The sequence below is a fragment of the Trachymyrmex septentrionalis genome, unplaced genomic scaffold, assembly GCF_001594115.1.
Source record: "Trachymyrmex septentrionalis isolate Tsep2-gDNA-1 unplaced genomic scaffold, Tsep1.0 scaffold6, whole genome shotgun sequence".
NCBI classification, from domain to species: domain Eukaryota; kingdom Metazoa; phylum Arthropoda; class Insecta; order Hymenoptera; family Formicidae; genus Trachymyrmex; species Trachymyrmex septentrionalis.
The window spans coordinates 1,743,626-1,761,915 of NW_017305778.1; the positions used below are offsets into that span (position 1 = coordinate 1,743,626).

Genomic DNA, 18,290 nt, shown 5'->3' on the forward strand with positions numbered 1-18,290 from the left:
CTATATTGTGCGAGTTTATGACCAGTATACCCCGCTATTACCATGCTACATCGTTTATTTAACACGAATCAAAATTCTCGTTTAAACACATCGCGAATTGTATATAGCCATCTATATATGTATATGTGCGACACGCCAAATTCGACGTTCGAATATGTTCCTGAGGAATATCTTTATATCCGCACGCGTCCCAAAACTGTTCACCGGACTAAGTACTTTGCGCATACACCGCGACTATGCATCTTTGTCTTCCTCTTCTGTGTTAACTCTCGACTATGCACTTCGTGTCTTCAGAGGCACGTTCTGCTGGCGCGCGCGCGAGTGCTTCAAGTACCGTAAATAAATTCTCCACGCAGCCTCCGTTCAGTCTCTGTTCTCCTTTGAGAGCTACTTTAAATGCAATAAGCTTACCACGTACAAAGAGGAGTAATTTTTGATAATGAGAACATTTGGAATTGAAGAAAATTTTTATAATAAAAAGAATTTACGCGGAATCGACCAATGCAGTCGCGTTATTTACATTATTTTGCAGAGCATTTTAATTTTCAAGCAATATTTAATTCTAATTGATACTTAAATCTTTCATTTCTTTGATTACACATGTTCCTATTTCTAAAGAGACCTTTTTTCTATAGAAAAATTGTCTTTATATGGAAAGGACAGTTCCGCTTGGAAACGTGAGAGGACGTGTCTAAAAATTTAGTTAAGTACAGATTTGAAAATAATTTTGTTGGACCATTAAAATTATTATATATAGGATGTTGAAATTTGTTGGAATGTTAAAACTTTTTGCAACATCATTCTTGAGATTCCTACGTAATTTATTTTGATGATCCAACAAAATTATCTTCAGAACTTTATTAGTTAAATTTTAGATATTTTTCAATAAAATCGTTTTCTTCTTTTTTTCGTGTTCTTGGAATTCATCAAAATTTTTCTTTAGCTACAATTCTTTTACCACTCCGATTCGTCTATTTCTAACGAACACTTCAGGCTACCGCGGATGCGGTTAAGAGTCGATATGCTCGATAGAGATTCTCCGACTTCGTGCAAAGTTTCGCGCGCTATGTCGAAGTTTATTCGATACGATACCGAGTCGCTCGGAAAGGGATTTTCGCGGGATTAATCGAAGGTATTTCGGGGCGGGGGATGAAAAGGGAAGGAAACCGATCGTGTCGTGGTAAATTTTCGGCGGCACGTGAAGCACGGCGGGCAACCGAAGGAAATTAATTGCCCAAGTTCGCCTCGATTTTCCTCGGGTCGTTAAAGAGCCGTTTCTGCCGTTAATTGAACCGAGAGGTGATTTTTTACGGTCAGATCTTAATTGCGATTTTAGATTAATCCCCGTTATTAACGATCACCCGGCAGAAGCGTCGCGCGTGAAAGCTTTAACGGCGCGATCGGAAAGATCAAATTTATATTCGTTAAATTCACGGTTCACGGAAGATCGGAACTGCTAGATAATTCCGGCAGTGTCCGTGTTAGTCGACTTTCATTCACGGAATTGTTCCGCACGATGTAACACGGCGGCAGATAATTAATTTCTGTAATTTTTGTTATTACAGTAACATGTTTAATAGCTTAGTCTTTTTTCTCTCCCATGTCATTTATTGTGTAGCATGTATTTCCCTTTTCTGCAATATAAATTTTATCGTACTTGTTGCGATAGATACCACGAAATTCGCACAAATTGATGCACCGGGATACTCCAAAGTCGCAAACGTGCCACACATTTGCATTTAAACGTAGGCTTGAAATCTTCGTAAAATCGATTAATTGCTATTAGGCGCGGCACCGCTGCTGTTTGATTTATAGCCGAGTTACGTACACGGCACGCTATAAATTAATAATCTCTGCTTGCCACGAACAAAACAGGCTTTAGGATACGGCGAACATTTCGTAGCAATATTGGCGAACGACTAACTGCATGCGATTCTGCGAGTCGGCAACCGCTTGAATTTAAATCAGACTGGATTAACGCGACTTTAAATTAGTTATAATTGTCGATGACTCTGCAGGTCGAGTTCTACGTGCGAACATTTAATTGCAATTTGGCGGTACTGTGGCTTCAAGGCGACATGCGATTCTCTCATTCGCGTGGATTTAATTTTCACCTCGCGAGCTGCGACGAAGTTGGCGAAAATCGCATGTTAAGCTCAACTAATTGCCAGGTCTGTTTTCAAAAATCGAGAGAGAGAGAGAGAGAGAGAGAGAGAGAGAGATTCAGATTAATCTGCAACAATGTTATCTCTTTTTTTTTATTTAGTTACTTTATTTCCCGCGATGCAATTTTTGAGAAAAGTGCTTGGTGTTTGTAACTATAATTGCATGATAAAGTAATTACGGTTAGGAGCTCCATTTTTACAGTTATTCCTATTATAATGTTAATAACAATAATGTGTGTAATTATTATTATAGTTTTATATTAATACAAAAAAAAATATAAATTATAGCTATTTTCGGATCCAACTATACATATTTTTGTATATAGAATTGTAAATAATTATTATTATTAACATTATAGCAGTAATAATCATAATTATTGTACCATGTAATTATAGTCATAAATCAAATACTTTTCTTTTAGTGCAGTACGATGTATTTTCGCTGAACAATAATTAATTATAAATTATTCATAAATTTTTTGCGAAATCTCTAACATTCGAACTCATAGTTTCAAAAAACAATAGAAACACTAATAAGCGTAATACGTATATAATTAAAGCAATGAAAACCTGATCAAGCAGTTAACATTCAAGAAATCACATTTAATATAAGCAGCTTTCCAATAATCTTCTTAAAAGTTTTACGGTATTCTTATTCATTTTCTGGAAGTAAAAAGATTACTTCATTTTCATGAAATATCTTTTCAAAAGTTAAATTATTCAACAAATTTTTTACTAGATTTTATTTCTAAAAATTGAACCGATTAATTCAACGTAAATATTGGCAAATAACTGTATACAGAGAGACTGCATGTTATTCAATGAAAAATTTTTTGCATATATAATCAGTACAGCGATAGATCAAGCTTTGGCCACAGCAATAATTTTTGACGAACACTTATTATTAAACTCACCTGCGCTGCAACCATGCCTTGCCTCAATCTCTTGAGATCTGTGTGGCTCCAGGCGCTCCGTGACCAGGGATGAATGTCACTTAGGTCATCAAACCTGAACTCCCTCAGCTGGTTCTTCAGGAACTTCCGTATATTCCAGGGTAGGTCGTTGTGTCTGGAAGAAAATGCGAAATATCGATTGATATGTGCATATACGCCCCTGACTTTTCCATCCTTTAAACTTTTTAAGCTAAACATGACGTGCTACTAAAACAGTTGGATAAATTATTCGAATAGAATATACATTCTTCAGGCGTATGTGACGCAAAATATATGTATTTCCGTAGCGCGGAACTTCCATCAAATACTTTTCCAATAAAGTTGTTTTACATGAAGGCTCGTGATCCTCCGACGAAAAGACAAAGCATCACGAGTGCCAGAGAGCTTTTTAAAAGAATCAGTTAAAAACTTGGATGTTAGCAGAATATTTCAGCTACTATTTTGTCAAAAGTTTTGCAACTTGTGCAAGATGCATTCATTTCATTTCTCATTGTTTGTTTGAGCTTATAGTTTAAGCTTAATTACTTCTGGTGTTAATCATACTTCAAAACGAGAATATTCGATGTCCTGTAATTTTGTTCTACAATGTAGCCGAACAAACTCTAGATAGCCAAAGTTTAGCCTTTATAACTGCGTTATCTGATGTCCAACTTGAGGTGGACTCGGTAGCTGTGTCAAACTTATTTTCCGCGAAGTTATACAGAGGATGCTTCACGGAAACAAGAGTGTATTTGCATTCTTGTTGAGATGAAACATGAATTTAATTTTCTCTGACGCGTGTTGGATACATTTAAACTTTATTTGAAAATAAATATTTATTTTATATTTTATCAGAAAATGGAATTTTTTGTATTTAATATGTATAAATACAGGATCTCGCATTAATTATGTGAAAAATTGAATTCTGGTGAAATAAGTGTAATTAGTTTTCACATGTAATGTAGCTTATAACGTGTTGACCAAAAGATGCTATGGGTACAAGGCTCAATAATGGATAATTTTTGGGCTATGATTAAAGATGTATTAAAGATGTAAAATTTGTGCTCAGACCACCTTTGAAACATTATAGTTAAAGTCTTGTGTCTCTTATATCTTTGGTTCAATGACATTATAAGCTACATTATATGCGAAAACTGACTCATTTCATCGGAATTCAATTTTTCACACGATTAGTGCGGGGTTCTATATCGCATAATTGAAAGATTTTAAAAGTAAGGTCATTCTTTGTAAAATGACGGCATGAAAAACATAATAATAAAAAAATCTTAATATATTTTCTAATACAAAATATATCTCTTTATTTTATATGTTAACAACAATATTTATTAACTTTAATTATAACATACGAAAAATCAATTACCGATAAAATAGAATGCAATTATATGTATATATAATATTTATTGACAATGTTTGAATAAATCTCATTCAATTTTCGTAACTACAAAATCAGAATACTATTCCGATTTTCATATTAATATTTCCATATTAATGAACATAAAATAATGATATTATAAATTAACAATATAAGCTTTATTCATTTAATTCATTTTGCTTGCTTTTGTGACAAATGTTGCAATGCTTGAACGTACAACGTGGCGCGCGTTCGCTAAAAGAGCTGATATTACATATTACGTATCACTGGTTATCTGATCAATCAATATTTCTCTCATGAACGGATGAAGAAAGCTTCGACATCGCGGCGTATAGTATCGTAAGAGACGCACGTTCATTACGCGCACTAATTGTTGCAGCAATCGTTCACGGCACTCGGCACGAGGTTGAAACACGTTCGGTCAATTCAAAGAGGTACATACGTACAACTGCGACAACGGTTTGCTCGATACTGTGGCTACGTAGTGCACAATCTGTTTTCGTTATTAACTGCGTGTTTCCTAGATTAAAATGATTAGAAAAAAAACTAGAAATTTTGAATTAAAAACTCAGTAAAAAAACAGTTTTTCTCTTGGATAAAACAGTTTTTTTTCTCTCTCAAAGTTCTTTACTTGGATATATATTTTTTAAGCCTTTTACGATTTTCACGCTGTGCTATTGTTTCTAGAATTCAACTGTTATATTTATCCAAAAGATTTTTGTGAAAAGATAGCTTATAAAAATTAAAATCTAGAACAATGACTAACTGGCAGTGATCATGGATATAAGTACATTACCGTTCATAATTATTTTAATGATATTTTATATTGTATTCTTTATGATTTTAAAAGTTAAATAAGTATTGCATATTGTTATTAACAGAAATAATACTTTAATAAAATAATGTATGTTATTTTTGTTGTATATTTGTTGTAATTATATATATTCTAAAATATAAATTAATGAATAACGTTCGTCGGACTATCTATAGATATTATTATAATGTACTTTTATACTCTGGTGGTGAAGAAACGTAAATTGTAAAATATTATTTTGAATGGATATTGTTTAATATTTCTTTTAATAACTTTTTTTTTAACTAATAGGCAATTCCATTGAAAACCTATGATAAAAAAACGTTATATTAAATAAAATCTTTATTTCTTTAGAAACATTACTGTCGTAATAAATTATTCAACGTGCTTCTATTCAATATTCCATTTAATATTTGTTTTGAAACCAAACAGTTATGGATATTTACACATTTAACATTTAAAATTTTTTTCTGTTTCCATAACTACTTTTTATGAATCTTAAATATGATTACATTAAATTATGCGAAAACCTATAAGCGTTATATTAAATAAATTTTTTTTTTTAATATTATCTTAATAAATTATTTAACGCATTTGTTTAATATTCCGGTTAATATTTGTTTTAAAACCAACAATAGTTATTTAGATACTCAACTTTTTTTTATACTTCAACTTTTTTTTATAATTACACATTCTCTATGAATCTTTAAATATACAATTCTATCGAAGAGCCAAAAAAGCGTTATAGTAATTACAATTTTTATTTTTTAGAAGTATTGTTATAACAAGCTATTTAAAGTGCTTCTGTCCAGTATTCTGTTTAATAATTGTTTTGAAATTGTTAGTCTTTTTTAGAAAAAATTATGAATAAATAATAAATTTATATTCATAATGTTCTTCATACATATAAATTAGCAATAAATAGTATACAATATACTGTCAATAATATAGTGATTTCATCTGGGATATAAAACATTCTAAGTAATCGTTTACGTAAAAAAATTATATGAACTACTCCCTGCTTAACCCTTAGTACACACTATACACGTCTGGGTCATTCGTGTCCTGCCCATTTCTTTGTTTTTGAAAGCACGTAGTGCTTTCTCTACGTGCTAGAGCACGTAGTCAAATACCGGTCTTTTTTCTATTGCTAAAAAAAGTTTGGCATCTAGAGAACAACTTTTGTTATCGGCTTCGTGCGTATTCTTTAAATGGTATAACTCCAAAATTCATCTCTGAATCACAAATGACCCAAGGTGTGTACAGAGCGTTTTCTATAACTAAAAAAATTTGTTTTTTCTTTAAAATTTTAACTAATTTCGGTTGTATCGAGAGAATATTTCGCGAATTATTAAAAAAAGAATTCAACCCTAAAACAACATATTAGTCCTCAATAAATGCGATTTTTGGTACCTTTGTTCTAAATATTGTTAGTAATATTATATTATATATTATGTTGTCTATATAAAGAATATTTTTCTAATAAATTATAAGTTTCTTTAACACAATATCAATAATAAAACCTATTATTTTAAAATGTAAATGCAATATATTTTCAATTTATAGCCATTTAAGCATATTAAAAAAAATATCATTTTCAGGTTACTTAATAACTAAACTTTTTGGACGGCCGACACTTGAACTATTTTTTTTCTTGCATTATAGTTTAGAATGTCAATTTTAAGATACTGTACCATACTTTTCCTTTAAACATTTTTGTTTCAGAGTTTTATATTTTTATATGAAACAGTGCATTTTTCTGATTTCGTTAACTATATTTAGTTACAACAATTTATCTACAGTTTGTTATAAATGTATAACTGCACAAATAATTTCTAAAGATTTCAAAATATATGGAAAAATTGTTTAATAATTTATAGATATATACTTATAAAAGTGATGAAAATTAAACCGAGACACGAACATGTGTATCCAAAACTAACGTGCATACTAAGGGTTAAAAATCTCACTACAGTATGTAACATCATACTGAATTTCTTAAATTGTGAATTTACTTGAATGACATATTTAATTCAATTGCTTATAACTTTCATAAAAATGAACGTGTTACAATATAAAAACTTGTTTTATAATCGAAACACCAGCCAAACTCTTCGTAAACATACATATTACTTCGTATTAGATACGAATATTTTTACTTACTTCGTCGACACGTTAGATCTTTTTCGTCCAGCTTAAATTTTACTGTTCTAAGTTTTCAAAAAAATGTAAGAAAATTCTAGATGATTTTTTATCTCTGCTACATCGCTATTTGACAAATAATTATTTAACTCAAATGTTAGAATTTTATTTAATAAAGATTGAAATTTATGCCAAGAAATTTGAGAGTGAAATTTCGCTTAAATAAAAAAAAACCTTAATATGGAGGGTTGAGTAGAGAACATAATTAGAGAATGGTATATGTTTGTGTGTGTGTGAATATACATTACCTTTATTAAAAAATAAAATAGTTATAAGCAATATAAAGAGCATTGGAAAAGCACTGTAAAAAGTAGCGGGTATCGATGCTAGACCAAGAAAACGTTTAAGCCGTTTGAACGCTAACGGTCCAAACCGTCCAAGGTCGCAAGCTCCTATGTAAACACCTCGCGCTACGTCACGCCGTGCCACGTCGTACCACCCCACTCGCCACCCGCCGGCCGCATTCCCGAAACGTACGTCGTAGGTGAGTGACCGCGCGCGCAATTGTGCGTATCTTTTCGTATCGAACGGACACCGTACGAATCTTAATCTCGTGTATTACGGGCAATAATCCCTGTAGTGTATCTATCGTTATTACGAACGTTAATAGTGTGTACGATATTCAATTGCGATTATAACTGTGCACGGTTCTCTCGTTACTGTAATCTCTAATACGCCATTAGTTTAATTTTCTTCGTATTATTCGCTTCCCGTGTAGTTTTATCGTATGTGTTAATTTTGTAGATACCTTGGCTGGCGGATGCGAAACGAGGAGTAAAGGGCATTTTACAATGTGCTGCAAATACCCGTTGCCAGTTGAAACGTTTGTGTCGCGACAATCAATTAGAAGCGTTAATGGTATTATTTATAATACCTTCTGATTGGTTGTCGCGATAAACGTTTCAACTGCCAACGGTTGTTTGCAACGCATTGTAGAATGCCCTTCAAAGTCGCGAGTGGATTTCCGGAGCAATCGGGAGTGTTGAAAATTGGAAGTGTCGGTGAGTACTGAGAATCGGGAATGCCGAAAGATCAGAGTATTTCGGATAGTTGTCGAGTTTAACGTCCGATAAAGTTAGGCTCATTCGACGCGTTTTTGCATAAAATGAAGGAATCTGGCAAAAAAAAGTGTCGCTCTGTGGATCGAGGTATTCAAGTTGATGACTATTCAGGTTAGAAAAGCAAGTAGAGAATTTTTGTTTTAAAACATGTCCTTCGAAGTGACAGATTTCCTAACCTGAATATCTGTCGACGTTAACAATTATAATATCTCGGTTCGCAGAGCGATACTTTTTTTGCCAGATTCGTTCATTTCGTGCAAAAATACGTTGAATGATCCTAATTTTATCAATATCGGAGGTGATGAGGAGGTTAAATCAATTATCTACAATGATACTCAATTATGATGATCGTTTTTTCGTTATACTTCAACACACGCTATTACAGTTTAATTTCCTTTGTACATCTTATATTAGTCTCTTGGTATTGTTTCTATGATTATCATTGGTACGCGTTAATTTTTTAGATGCCATGGCGGATGCGAATTGAGGAGTAAAAGTCGCGAGTGGATATCGGGAGCGTCGAAAATCGGGAATATCGGAGAAAAATGTTCAATATTATGAATCGGGAGTATCGAAAAACCAGAGTATCTAAAATCGGGAGTGTCGAAAATGTGTAGTATTGAGATTCGGGATATTGTGTCGTTAATAGTTTTCTCGGGTGATCGTAATTAGTAATCACGTTTTATCGATCGATACGTTTCCGTGAGTGTCTCAGAAAATGAAAGTGTTTTGATCTTCAGGAGTCACACACAACTTTGATGCAGAAGCGGGTGAAGCCGGGCAACGATCATTGGCTGGTAAATAAATTTACTTTGTTTTTAAATTAATTAGCTAGAGGCAATTAATTTTTTCGTACTTCTTGATACTTATGCAATATATAACTTCGAAGATCAGAGAGTTTCTTGATTATTAATTATTAGAAAATTAATTAAATTGGAAATAAATTAAGTGGAAATAATTTTTTATTTTTATACTCATTTAGTAATAAATTGTATATACGTATTAACAATTTTTAGAATAAAATTGAAAAAGTAAAATTAAAATAAAATAGAATAATCTGTTATTCCATATAAAAGATAACTGTTGAACTATAATTAATGATCGTATAAAATTGTTTCAGATGCAATATACAGCATGATGCCAATGCAACATGGTGAGTAAATTTATTTGTTACCTGTAGAGTGATGCCCGAATTTGCATAATACGTATTATATATACATAAAATTCACGAATCAGAATATTTACGTGACAGATATCGAAAATTAAATCGGACGAGAAAATCGACAATTAACCCGGATTCATAATTACACGATGTGGAATGTGTGCTATTAATCATACAACTTGGAATATGGGTTATTTATTTGCAATATTAAAATATAAGAGCAGATTATTTTTGTGTGCTGAAAAACTAATCATAAAATTTCGATTATCATTATTTTAAGTATAAATAATCTATTTGCAGACACAGTGATTTATCGATAATATAAAATTTTGAATGATTATTAGCAATTTACATTGTATTTAAGTTTTTAATTTTTTTAAATATATAGATATAACAAAGTTTCTAATTTTCTAATATATATTCTTTAAGGAGAAAAAGAAGTACATATATTAAAGAAATCATAATTGAAACTTAGAATATTGCATTATAAGTGTTTTAAGCGTCCGCATTTATTTATGTAACAGTGAGTTTCTGTATACTTGATCTACTTTGCATACATTCGGGCATTACTGTACCTGTATTTTTGTTAATGCGTATGGTTGATGCGTTCTGACACACGCTTTCGTCATTCAAATTGGTGTTGCATATGCATTAAATGATAAAGCAATTCTCTCGCTTTCGAAGAATGCATTTCTCATTCACACGTTGTGCGAATGCAGATATTCAAATGTCTTTTCCCGATAATGATTTATATATTCGGTGACAGACAGAAATGGATTTTAATCTAGTTTTTATCTCATTGTTAAACTATTTCCAAAGTTTTACATTATTCTAAATCAATCAAATCTTGTTAGTATTAAATCTCGCTTAATTCCTGTGAAATTGTTAATTCAATCAGACGAAAGACGCACACATTCGCGTTAATAAAAATCATTCATATCTTTTTTCGTGTTGTTGAAATTTTCGACGGTAAAGCAATAGTTATCTAATTGCACAAGAAACATATTGACGCACTGAAAAATATTTCTGGTTGAAAATGGAGACAAATCAGAATTTTCTGATTAAATTTATTTGAATTCTAGTTGAGGTAACCGGAATTCTAGTTGATACAATATTTCTGATAAATATTTCTATTAAAATTTTTATTTTTACCAGAATAATCATATTAATCAGAATTCTAGTTATCTCAATTAGAATTCTAGTAGATTTCATCAGAAAATTCTGATTCGTTAATTTCCACTAAAATGACTTTAATGCAACCAGACCATTTTTCTCAATGCGTATTTAGCGCAAGATGACTAAATTGGCTCCTCTGTCGTGCCGAGACGCCAAATATTCTTTGTATTTCCGGAATTTACTCTAATCGCAAGTCAGCAGACAACAGCATAGTTTGACGTAAAGGAATTTCTGATGCTCGGTGTATATATACCGACAACAGGGAGGCGTGCGCTGGCCGTGGTTGTACGTATGCATTGTTACTCTAACAAATCTGCCTCGAATCAGCAATGGATCTGCCGTACGTTTGTAACTAACCACACCATACCCTCTCAAATGCACTTTGCATGCGGCGCGATAGGTGCCTAACTTCCAGCAGAATTAGATAACCAAACGAGCATTCGCGTACCAACACCGGGCGTACCCTTCCGCATGTTCCCCATCCCGTACGAGTGATAGTTCGATCGTTTCTGGAATATGCGAGTATTAGCAACGTGCGAATGTCCGACTTGATTTAAATTTTGTGCGCCATTCTGTCCGACAGCGGCTGAGTGCGTGCTTATAGTTTTATGGCAAATCGGACGATTTTATTATCGAAGCAGATATGCAAACTGCGAGTGCAGTCAACTTCATGTTATAAATGATGATTTGAAACATTTTTTAATTGTTAGGATGACAAAAAAAATTTGGCTAGAAAGTTTTTGGGTTTGTCAAATTATTCAAGTGACGTTATTTTGACGTCAAAATGATGATGAATAACATCAGCTTGCAATCTGGACAGTAATGTATTTTAATGTAATTTAAAAAGTACCAAAAAGATTGCAGCAAAAGGTTTCCATCTTAATGATTGAAGTTAATGAATTGAAGATATTAATATTTATTTAATAAAATATAACTATGTAATTTTAGAGTTTATTTCTTTTATGAATACGTATATGATTTGATAAACACAAAATTTTGTGATTAAACTTCTTTGCCTCTCTGTAAATTCTGTCTTCTAGTTGATCATAACATTTTGAAGCATTTATAGTGTTAAGTTGATGGTACTCTACATCGCGTCCTTTTGCGCACTTTAAATTAATGCTGGTTAGCTGCTATTGTCTCTCGTCCCGAGATGCTTCATCGCCGAGAGAAGGACGTTTGCCAAGGAGAGAAATAATTTCGTGTTGAGAGGGATAAATTTAGCAGTAGGCCGCTCGAGCTAGTAAGCCATCTGCAAATGCACGTGTACTCTGGTCGGCTAAACAGATACAATGAGACTTCCTGTGTGCATAGAGAGACCAAGTCCTTTTGTCCATTGGATCATCCATGCAGGATAGTGTGACCAAATGCCGGTAAAGCCCTTTGTTTCATATGGGCTACCACTCACGCAGCCTCGAGACACTCGCGTTGCGCCGTTCGAGAAGTGTACGAGAGTATCTGTAAAATGTACTTTGGCAAAGCGCATATAATTCCATGTGTGTAATTCCAAGTTCTGCATTAATCCTTTAATCGAAATCGTACTCCCTTTGTGTGTCCGGTGATTTACTTTTGTTGCACCGGGTACTAGACTGCGAAAGCGACGATGCGATTGTCGCTTGGCTTAAAACACTTTTCGGGACGGCCATTAACGACACATAGGAAATTTTTAGTAATTCATAAAAGTGCCCGCGGGATTTGGCCACCGGCCAGACTCGTGTTTGTATTCGTCGATGGCGGTAAAATCGGTGTACTTACTCGTTTTAGTCGTAACAATTTATTCTCTACGGAGCAGAATAAAAAAAGTGAACTATTTACGTCGTGAGACGCTTAACTTACTCGTCTTGGTTGCACAACTCGTACATCTGTCAGAACTTGTTATACGATTTTATCTCGCATTACAATGAAAGTTTACGATTGCATTAAAAATTATAATATATGTAGTTGCAAAGCAACAACGAATGTAAATATAAGGTCGATTAAATTAAACGAGCAAAAATTAGGATGACTGACAATAATAACATTTATTCTCACGGAGAATTATTTACGTATAGAACGTTTCAAGTTCACTATTTACTTATGTATAGTCCTCTCTCTCTCTTCAGCCATACAAAATTAATAAGCTTAAAAAATAAATTAATATGTCTTACATCATAAACAAATTAATGTGGTTATAAGGAAGAATGAGAATCTCATTTCACTTTCCACAATTTTCTTACAATTTTCGACGCAAAGATACAATTATTATATAATAATATGCTCCTTAATTATTAACAGTCAAACGTAAATGCCAATGAGATTCATATTCAGAAATCAATTCTTCAGTAGCGAGAAATATGTAGTAGTGTCAGTAAGTTAAAATAATATTATATTTATATAAGGTATCCCCAAATCAAAAGCAATATAAATGTACATAATTAATGTCTGGAGTTGAATCGCGGTCAATAAGATTGCGAAGATATTAATCGTAACATTACAGGGAAGAAAAGCAGACAGATCTTTATCGCACAAACTATAAACGGCGACTTTAAGATTGCATGTTACGATATAAATTATTATTGCAAATTTAACAATTATTACTTTACGATTACGAATTATGAAAATTCAGGTTTAATTGAATTCTAAAAATATCAGAGGGTTAACGCGCGATTTACGACGGCGCGTACTATGCTATTCAGCGAAAACGTGGTATAGTAATAATTATGACGGTATTTTCATACTATTAAAGTACGTTTCCGTTAACTCCTCATACATATTCAACGAATGGAGGACGTGCCTAAGAGGCGAGATATATCCGACATTAATTTTGGCTTATATATAATATCAAAATTTCTGCATTTGCGAAAACGCGAAAGTTGCAAAACAATTTCACTCGGCGATAAAATAAGAAATAATAGGAAATTTCTCTAAAGGATTTTACGCGGCAAACTGTATATAAATGTCTATTGTAGGAACTCAACGTTCCTACAATTTCGGTTTAATTTAGTTACGTATCCAATTTCGGTGAAACGATGTCAATTTTATCTCACGATTATCGTTATCGTTTTTCCGCGATGACGATTGGTTATCGATGGCGTATTTCTCGTACGCAGATACACGAATCGCGAGCTTCATATTGGCAGTTCGACATTTAGCGGCTATAAATGTATACCGCGTAAAATGATTGATTGAAAGCAAGTAAAAGTTAAAAGTGGAAGAAAAACGCGGAAGCGAAAATGGAAGCTCGGGAAACGGAAGATTGGGTGCGATGCAGCGTAATCTATTATATAAACTGATCTATTCAGTATTCAATCAAATTCAATCATATAAGATAATGATTATTAAATTTGCAACGATGATTAATGGCAGTTTATAATTATTGCGTCAATATATTGCCGTATCGAAGAGATAAGTGCCTGGCATTTTCTACACGAGAAGAACGAATTTGCTGAAAGATCTAAAATTTTGCTGAATACAGGTTTGAAAATAATTTTGTTGTTGGGCCGTAAAAATAACTTTGTTAAAAGCTTAAATAGGTTGCTCTGGAAGATTCAAATTTTTTATTGTAAGATCTAAAATTCGGCTGGATACGGATCAGAAAATGATTTTATTGGGCTATCGAGATAATTTCATTGGCAACTTAAATTGATTTCCAGAAGATTAAAATTTTTCGCAGTATTGCTCATTATTTTTTAGTTTCCAACATAATTATTTTTAGATTCAGTAAAATTTTAGAATCTTTTAGTAAAATTCTGTTCTTTCCATAATCTTTTAGTAAAATTGTTCTTTCATAAATGCTACTAAACCTGATCTCCTGAATAGCGGTTTTAAACGGTACAATTAGTAATTGGAAATGCATCCTGTGCTTTTAAACTTTGTTCCTTCGTTGATCTTCTCATACATATTCAGCTGATGTAATGCGTGTTTAAGAGCCGAGATAGCTCCGGCTGTCGATTTCACGAAACTGCCGACGAATTTTCGTCGTTTGCCAAAGCTTGGGGGAAGGGTTACCGGCGAGGTAGATCGCTAGTTAAGAGGTAGTGTGGGTGGTGGGAGCCGGTTAATTGGCAAAGCACGATAAGGTGGCTCGTCCTGATATATGCATATGAATGGCGAGTATATTCCGTTTGCCTGCCGTAGCTACGTTACCTGGCATGCAAATAAGTCTTTCGGTCGTGTGCACCGTACGACGTGGTTTGGATCTATCGCCTCTACAAAACGTGTAACGAATTTAGCGGCCACGGTCATTTCCAGGCACGTTACTCGTGATTCGAACGACCGCTCTTCACGCTTAAAGCATTCATTAAAAACAATTCGGTAAAGATCAACGTCTGCTTTTTATGCCCGTAGCCGCTTTCGCATCCGCGAATACACGCGGCTTCCGGTTTTTCGCGCTCCAGATATTTTTATGTATGCCGACAAATCGTCGTCCTGCTTGCATATCTCTTTTTAGAAGCATCAATTGCAGCCGAGCATATACTAGGATTATTCTTCGTCGACCGATTTTTTCCCGCGACTCAAGCATCACTGGCGTTATGTTGGCTTTACGGAATATATTTCACGGTTGTGCTATCAATAAATGTCAGCGAGGCGATGTGTTAAATGTGTTAAACAATGTTAGCAACATTTTTCTTTCCTCAACGGCTGTATTCGATGCCGAAAAGTTTGATAAAGATTGAGAAACGAGAACAAAAAAGAAAAATTGATAAAATATCTATTTCTTGATATTTCAATTTGTTCAACGATTATCTTGTCGCTTTTTGGATAGTCTCAGCCGTTTCGGTGATTCATAAGCTCTGATCCACCATGCTAACCGCGGACTCACCGGCAAACTTCGTTAGTACCTCTTTAAAGTTACTCTCGAGGAACTAAGTTGCGACGTTTTAAGGCTTAATACTTCGTAACGGTGACAATTTAGTTCGCGACCCCGTGCTATTTGCGTGCTACATCTCTATTACGTTATTAACTTTTTTATTAACCCTACCAGCGTATACGAACGTTACGATCTCATATATTCATATATATTCATGAAACTTGCGAAAATAGGCTACATCGTGGCGTAGAAGATTAAAAAAATTTTAAGCATATTGCCTGACGTTTTGGATAACCTTATTATATACACACAAGTTTTCATACCGAATTAGATTAATAATCGAAAGCAAAAACAAATTTTTTCAAAAATCTTCCCGGCACTTTTTAAATTCTTTGGAGACAGAATCTTACTCTAAAGAGTGAGATTTCACTCTTAAAAATGAAAAATTCTGCTACTCTTCCTTTTAGCAGAATTCACAATCTTTAAAAGTCAGATTTTACTCTTTAGAGTGAGATTCCACTCCACTAAGAATTTAGAGAGTATATAATCAGTAAATCGCCATCCTCTTTTTTATGAGTTTTTGCCAAGAAATTTATTTATTTTATTTCACGCATTTTATTCCATCTTGATATTCCATTTCGGTTTCTCACAATTTTCAAATAAATGATACAAGTTCGCGATATTACGAAAATTAAACTCTGTCGATGATGTTTGCGCAGGATGCGAACTTTGGCTATCCTAACGAAGCGGGGTAAGCAAATTTTCCTAATTTACCATTCGAATCGCGAACGGGAGCGGAATCAATGAAATTTTGCGACAGTTGTTCCGCAAAAGTTTGTGTCGCCTGATTTTCGACATGCGCGCGGGTTTGCCCCGATTCTCGGACTTGATCCGAGAGTTTTCAGTCACGTTTCGGGATCCAAGATCCAGATCCGGTTTCAGGGAACAGGATCGTGTACCCGGGAGGAGGTCCCGGGGATCGCCACGCCGCACCGAACGCGTTCGAGCAACTCCGTGAAATCGAGTTACGCGTTGCTGCTACATTAACTCCACCGGAAGTTGGTGTCTGTCGGTTCCCGGCGCGTACACATATATCGTGGACCCAGAGGAGCGCGCAGTGCTGAAAATTAGTCTCACCGCATTTGCCGTTGACGATCGTTGTAGTTGTGAAGATTTGTCTTCTCCACCGAAGCACCTATTTGCCGGAGTACCTATTCTTCTATCTCATGAATTTACGAATTTATTCGCCTGCACTCTAAAAAATATAATCGATGTGGATTCAACACTGAGGGTGTTAAATGTAATTCTCACGTATTGGTGAGAAATTCACACCACGTTGGTGTTTATATTAATATTAAGATTTGTAATATTAAGATTTGTCTTCTTTGTCGAATATTTACCTTTGTCTCGCGAATTTACGAATTTTATTTGCTTGCACTTTACGATTTTACTGAATCTGATGTAAAATTTAGCTAGATACAAATCTGGAAATAACTTTGTTGGACCATCAAAATAATTTTGTACGTTCAAAGTGATAGAATGTCAAAACTTTTTGCAGCATTATCACGCTTGAAATTCCTACATAATTATTCTAATGGACCAACAAAAATTATTTTCAGATCTGTATTTATCTAAATTTTCAGACATTTCGGTAAAATTGTTCTTTCCGTGTAAATGTGGATTTAATATCAAGGACGATATAATTCTCACCGTGTTGGTGTTAAATCTACTACACCATGTTGGTTTATATCAACAGAGAGAATCTCGGTGAGAATTATATATAAACACTGCATATAAATCCACATTCATATTTTTTGGAGTGTGTATATACATTCTTTTTTTACGATTGTCTCTAGATACGCGAATATTTGTTACACTTTCCTCCTCCGTACATACGAAGTTATTTAAAACGATCGAGACTTTTGTTGGATAGAGAAACTTAAAGTTTTCAAATCTCGTTCAGTTAAGCCTTATATCCACGATGCTAGAAATTGTTCCGAGAGATCTCGGACGGAGACATAAATAATAAATTACATTTGAATAATCTGACCATTTATTCGTTTCATTTCACGCTTTTTATTCTATTCGCTTTTATTCTTGATATTCCAATCCACTTTTCCCAATTGGCGATTGGTCAATTTTTTTTCTGTTTCTCGAAGCAATTTCTATCGTGGACACAAGGTTTTACGTAAACACGTAATTGAATGGCGAGAGAGCGATTCGAAACAAAACTTTAAGAGTTTTGCTATCTACTGCCATGATTATACACAGAAAAATATCATTGTATTGTTAAGAAAAGTGTTTACTCAATTTATTAATTGTCATTCTTTTATAATTTTTAACGAAGAATATTTTCTTGACAATTTTAAAATGTATTTATTTATTACAAATTAAAAAAAAATTATTATTATGTACTTAAAACAAAAATTTATATTGTTTGAAGAATATTATAAAATTAATTGAAGAAACGACTTTATATAATAAGCAAATCGAGTTTTAATTTAATAATCCTGATTGAAGTATTAAATTTACTATCTCTGTGATTCAGAATATATTTTGAATTTTTCTTGTGAATTTATGATAAATTTACGAATGT

At 33.5% G+C, this 18,290-nt stretch overlaps 1 protein-coding gene across 1 annotated transcript in view; it reads right to left on the reverse strand.

The window, feature by feature from the left end:
- The window catches only part of LOC108752345 (dipeptidase 1), a 108,588-nt gene that overhangs the window by 80,732 nt on the left and 9,566 nt on the right, over positions 1–18,290 (reverse strand). Inside the window, exon 2 of the mRNA XM_018493134.1 lies at positions 3,080–3,233. Within this exon, the coding sequence (XP_018348636.1) occupies positions 3,080–3,233 (154 nt within the window). The remainder of the gene's footprint in view (positions 1–3,079; positions 3,234–18,290) is intronic.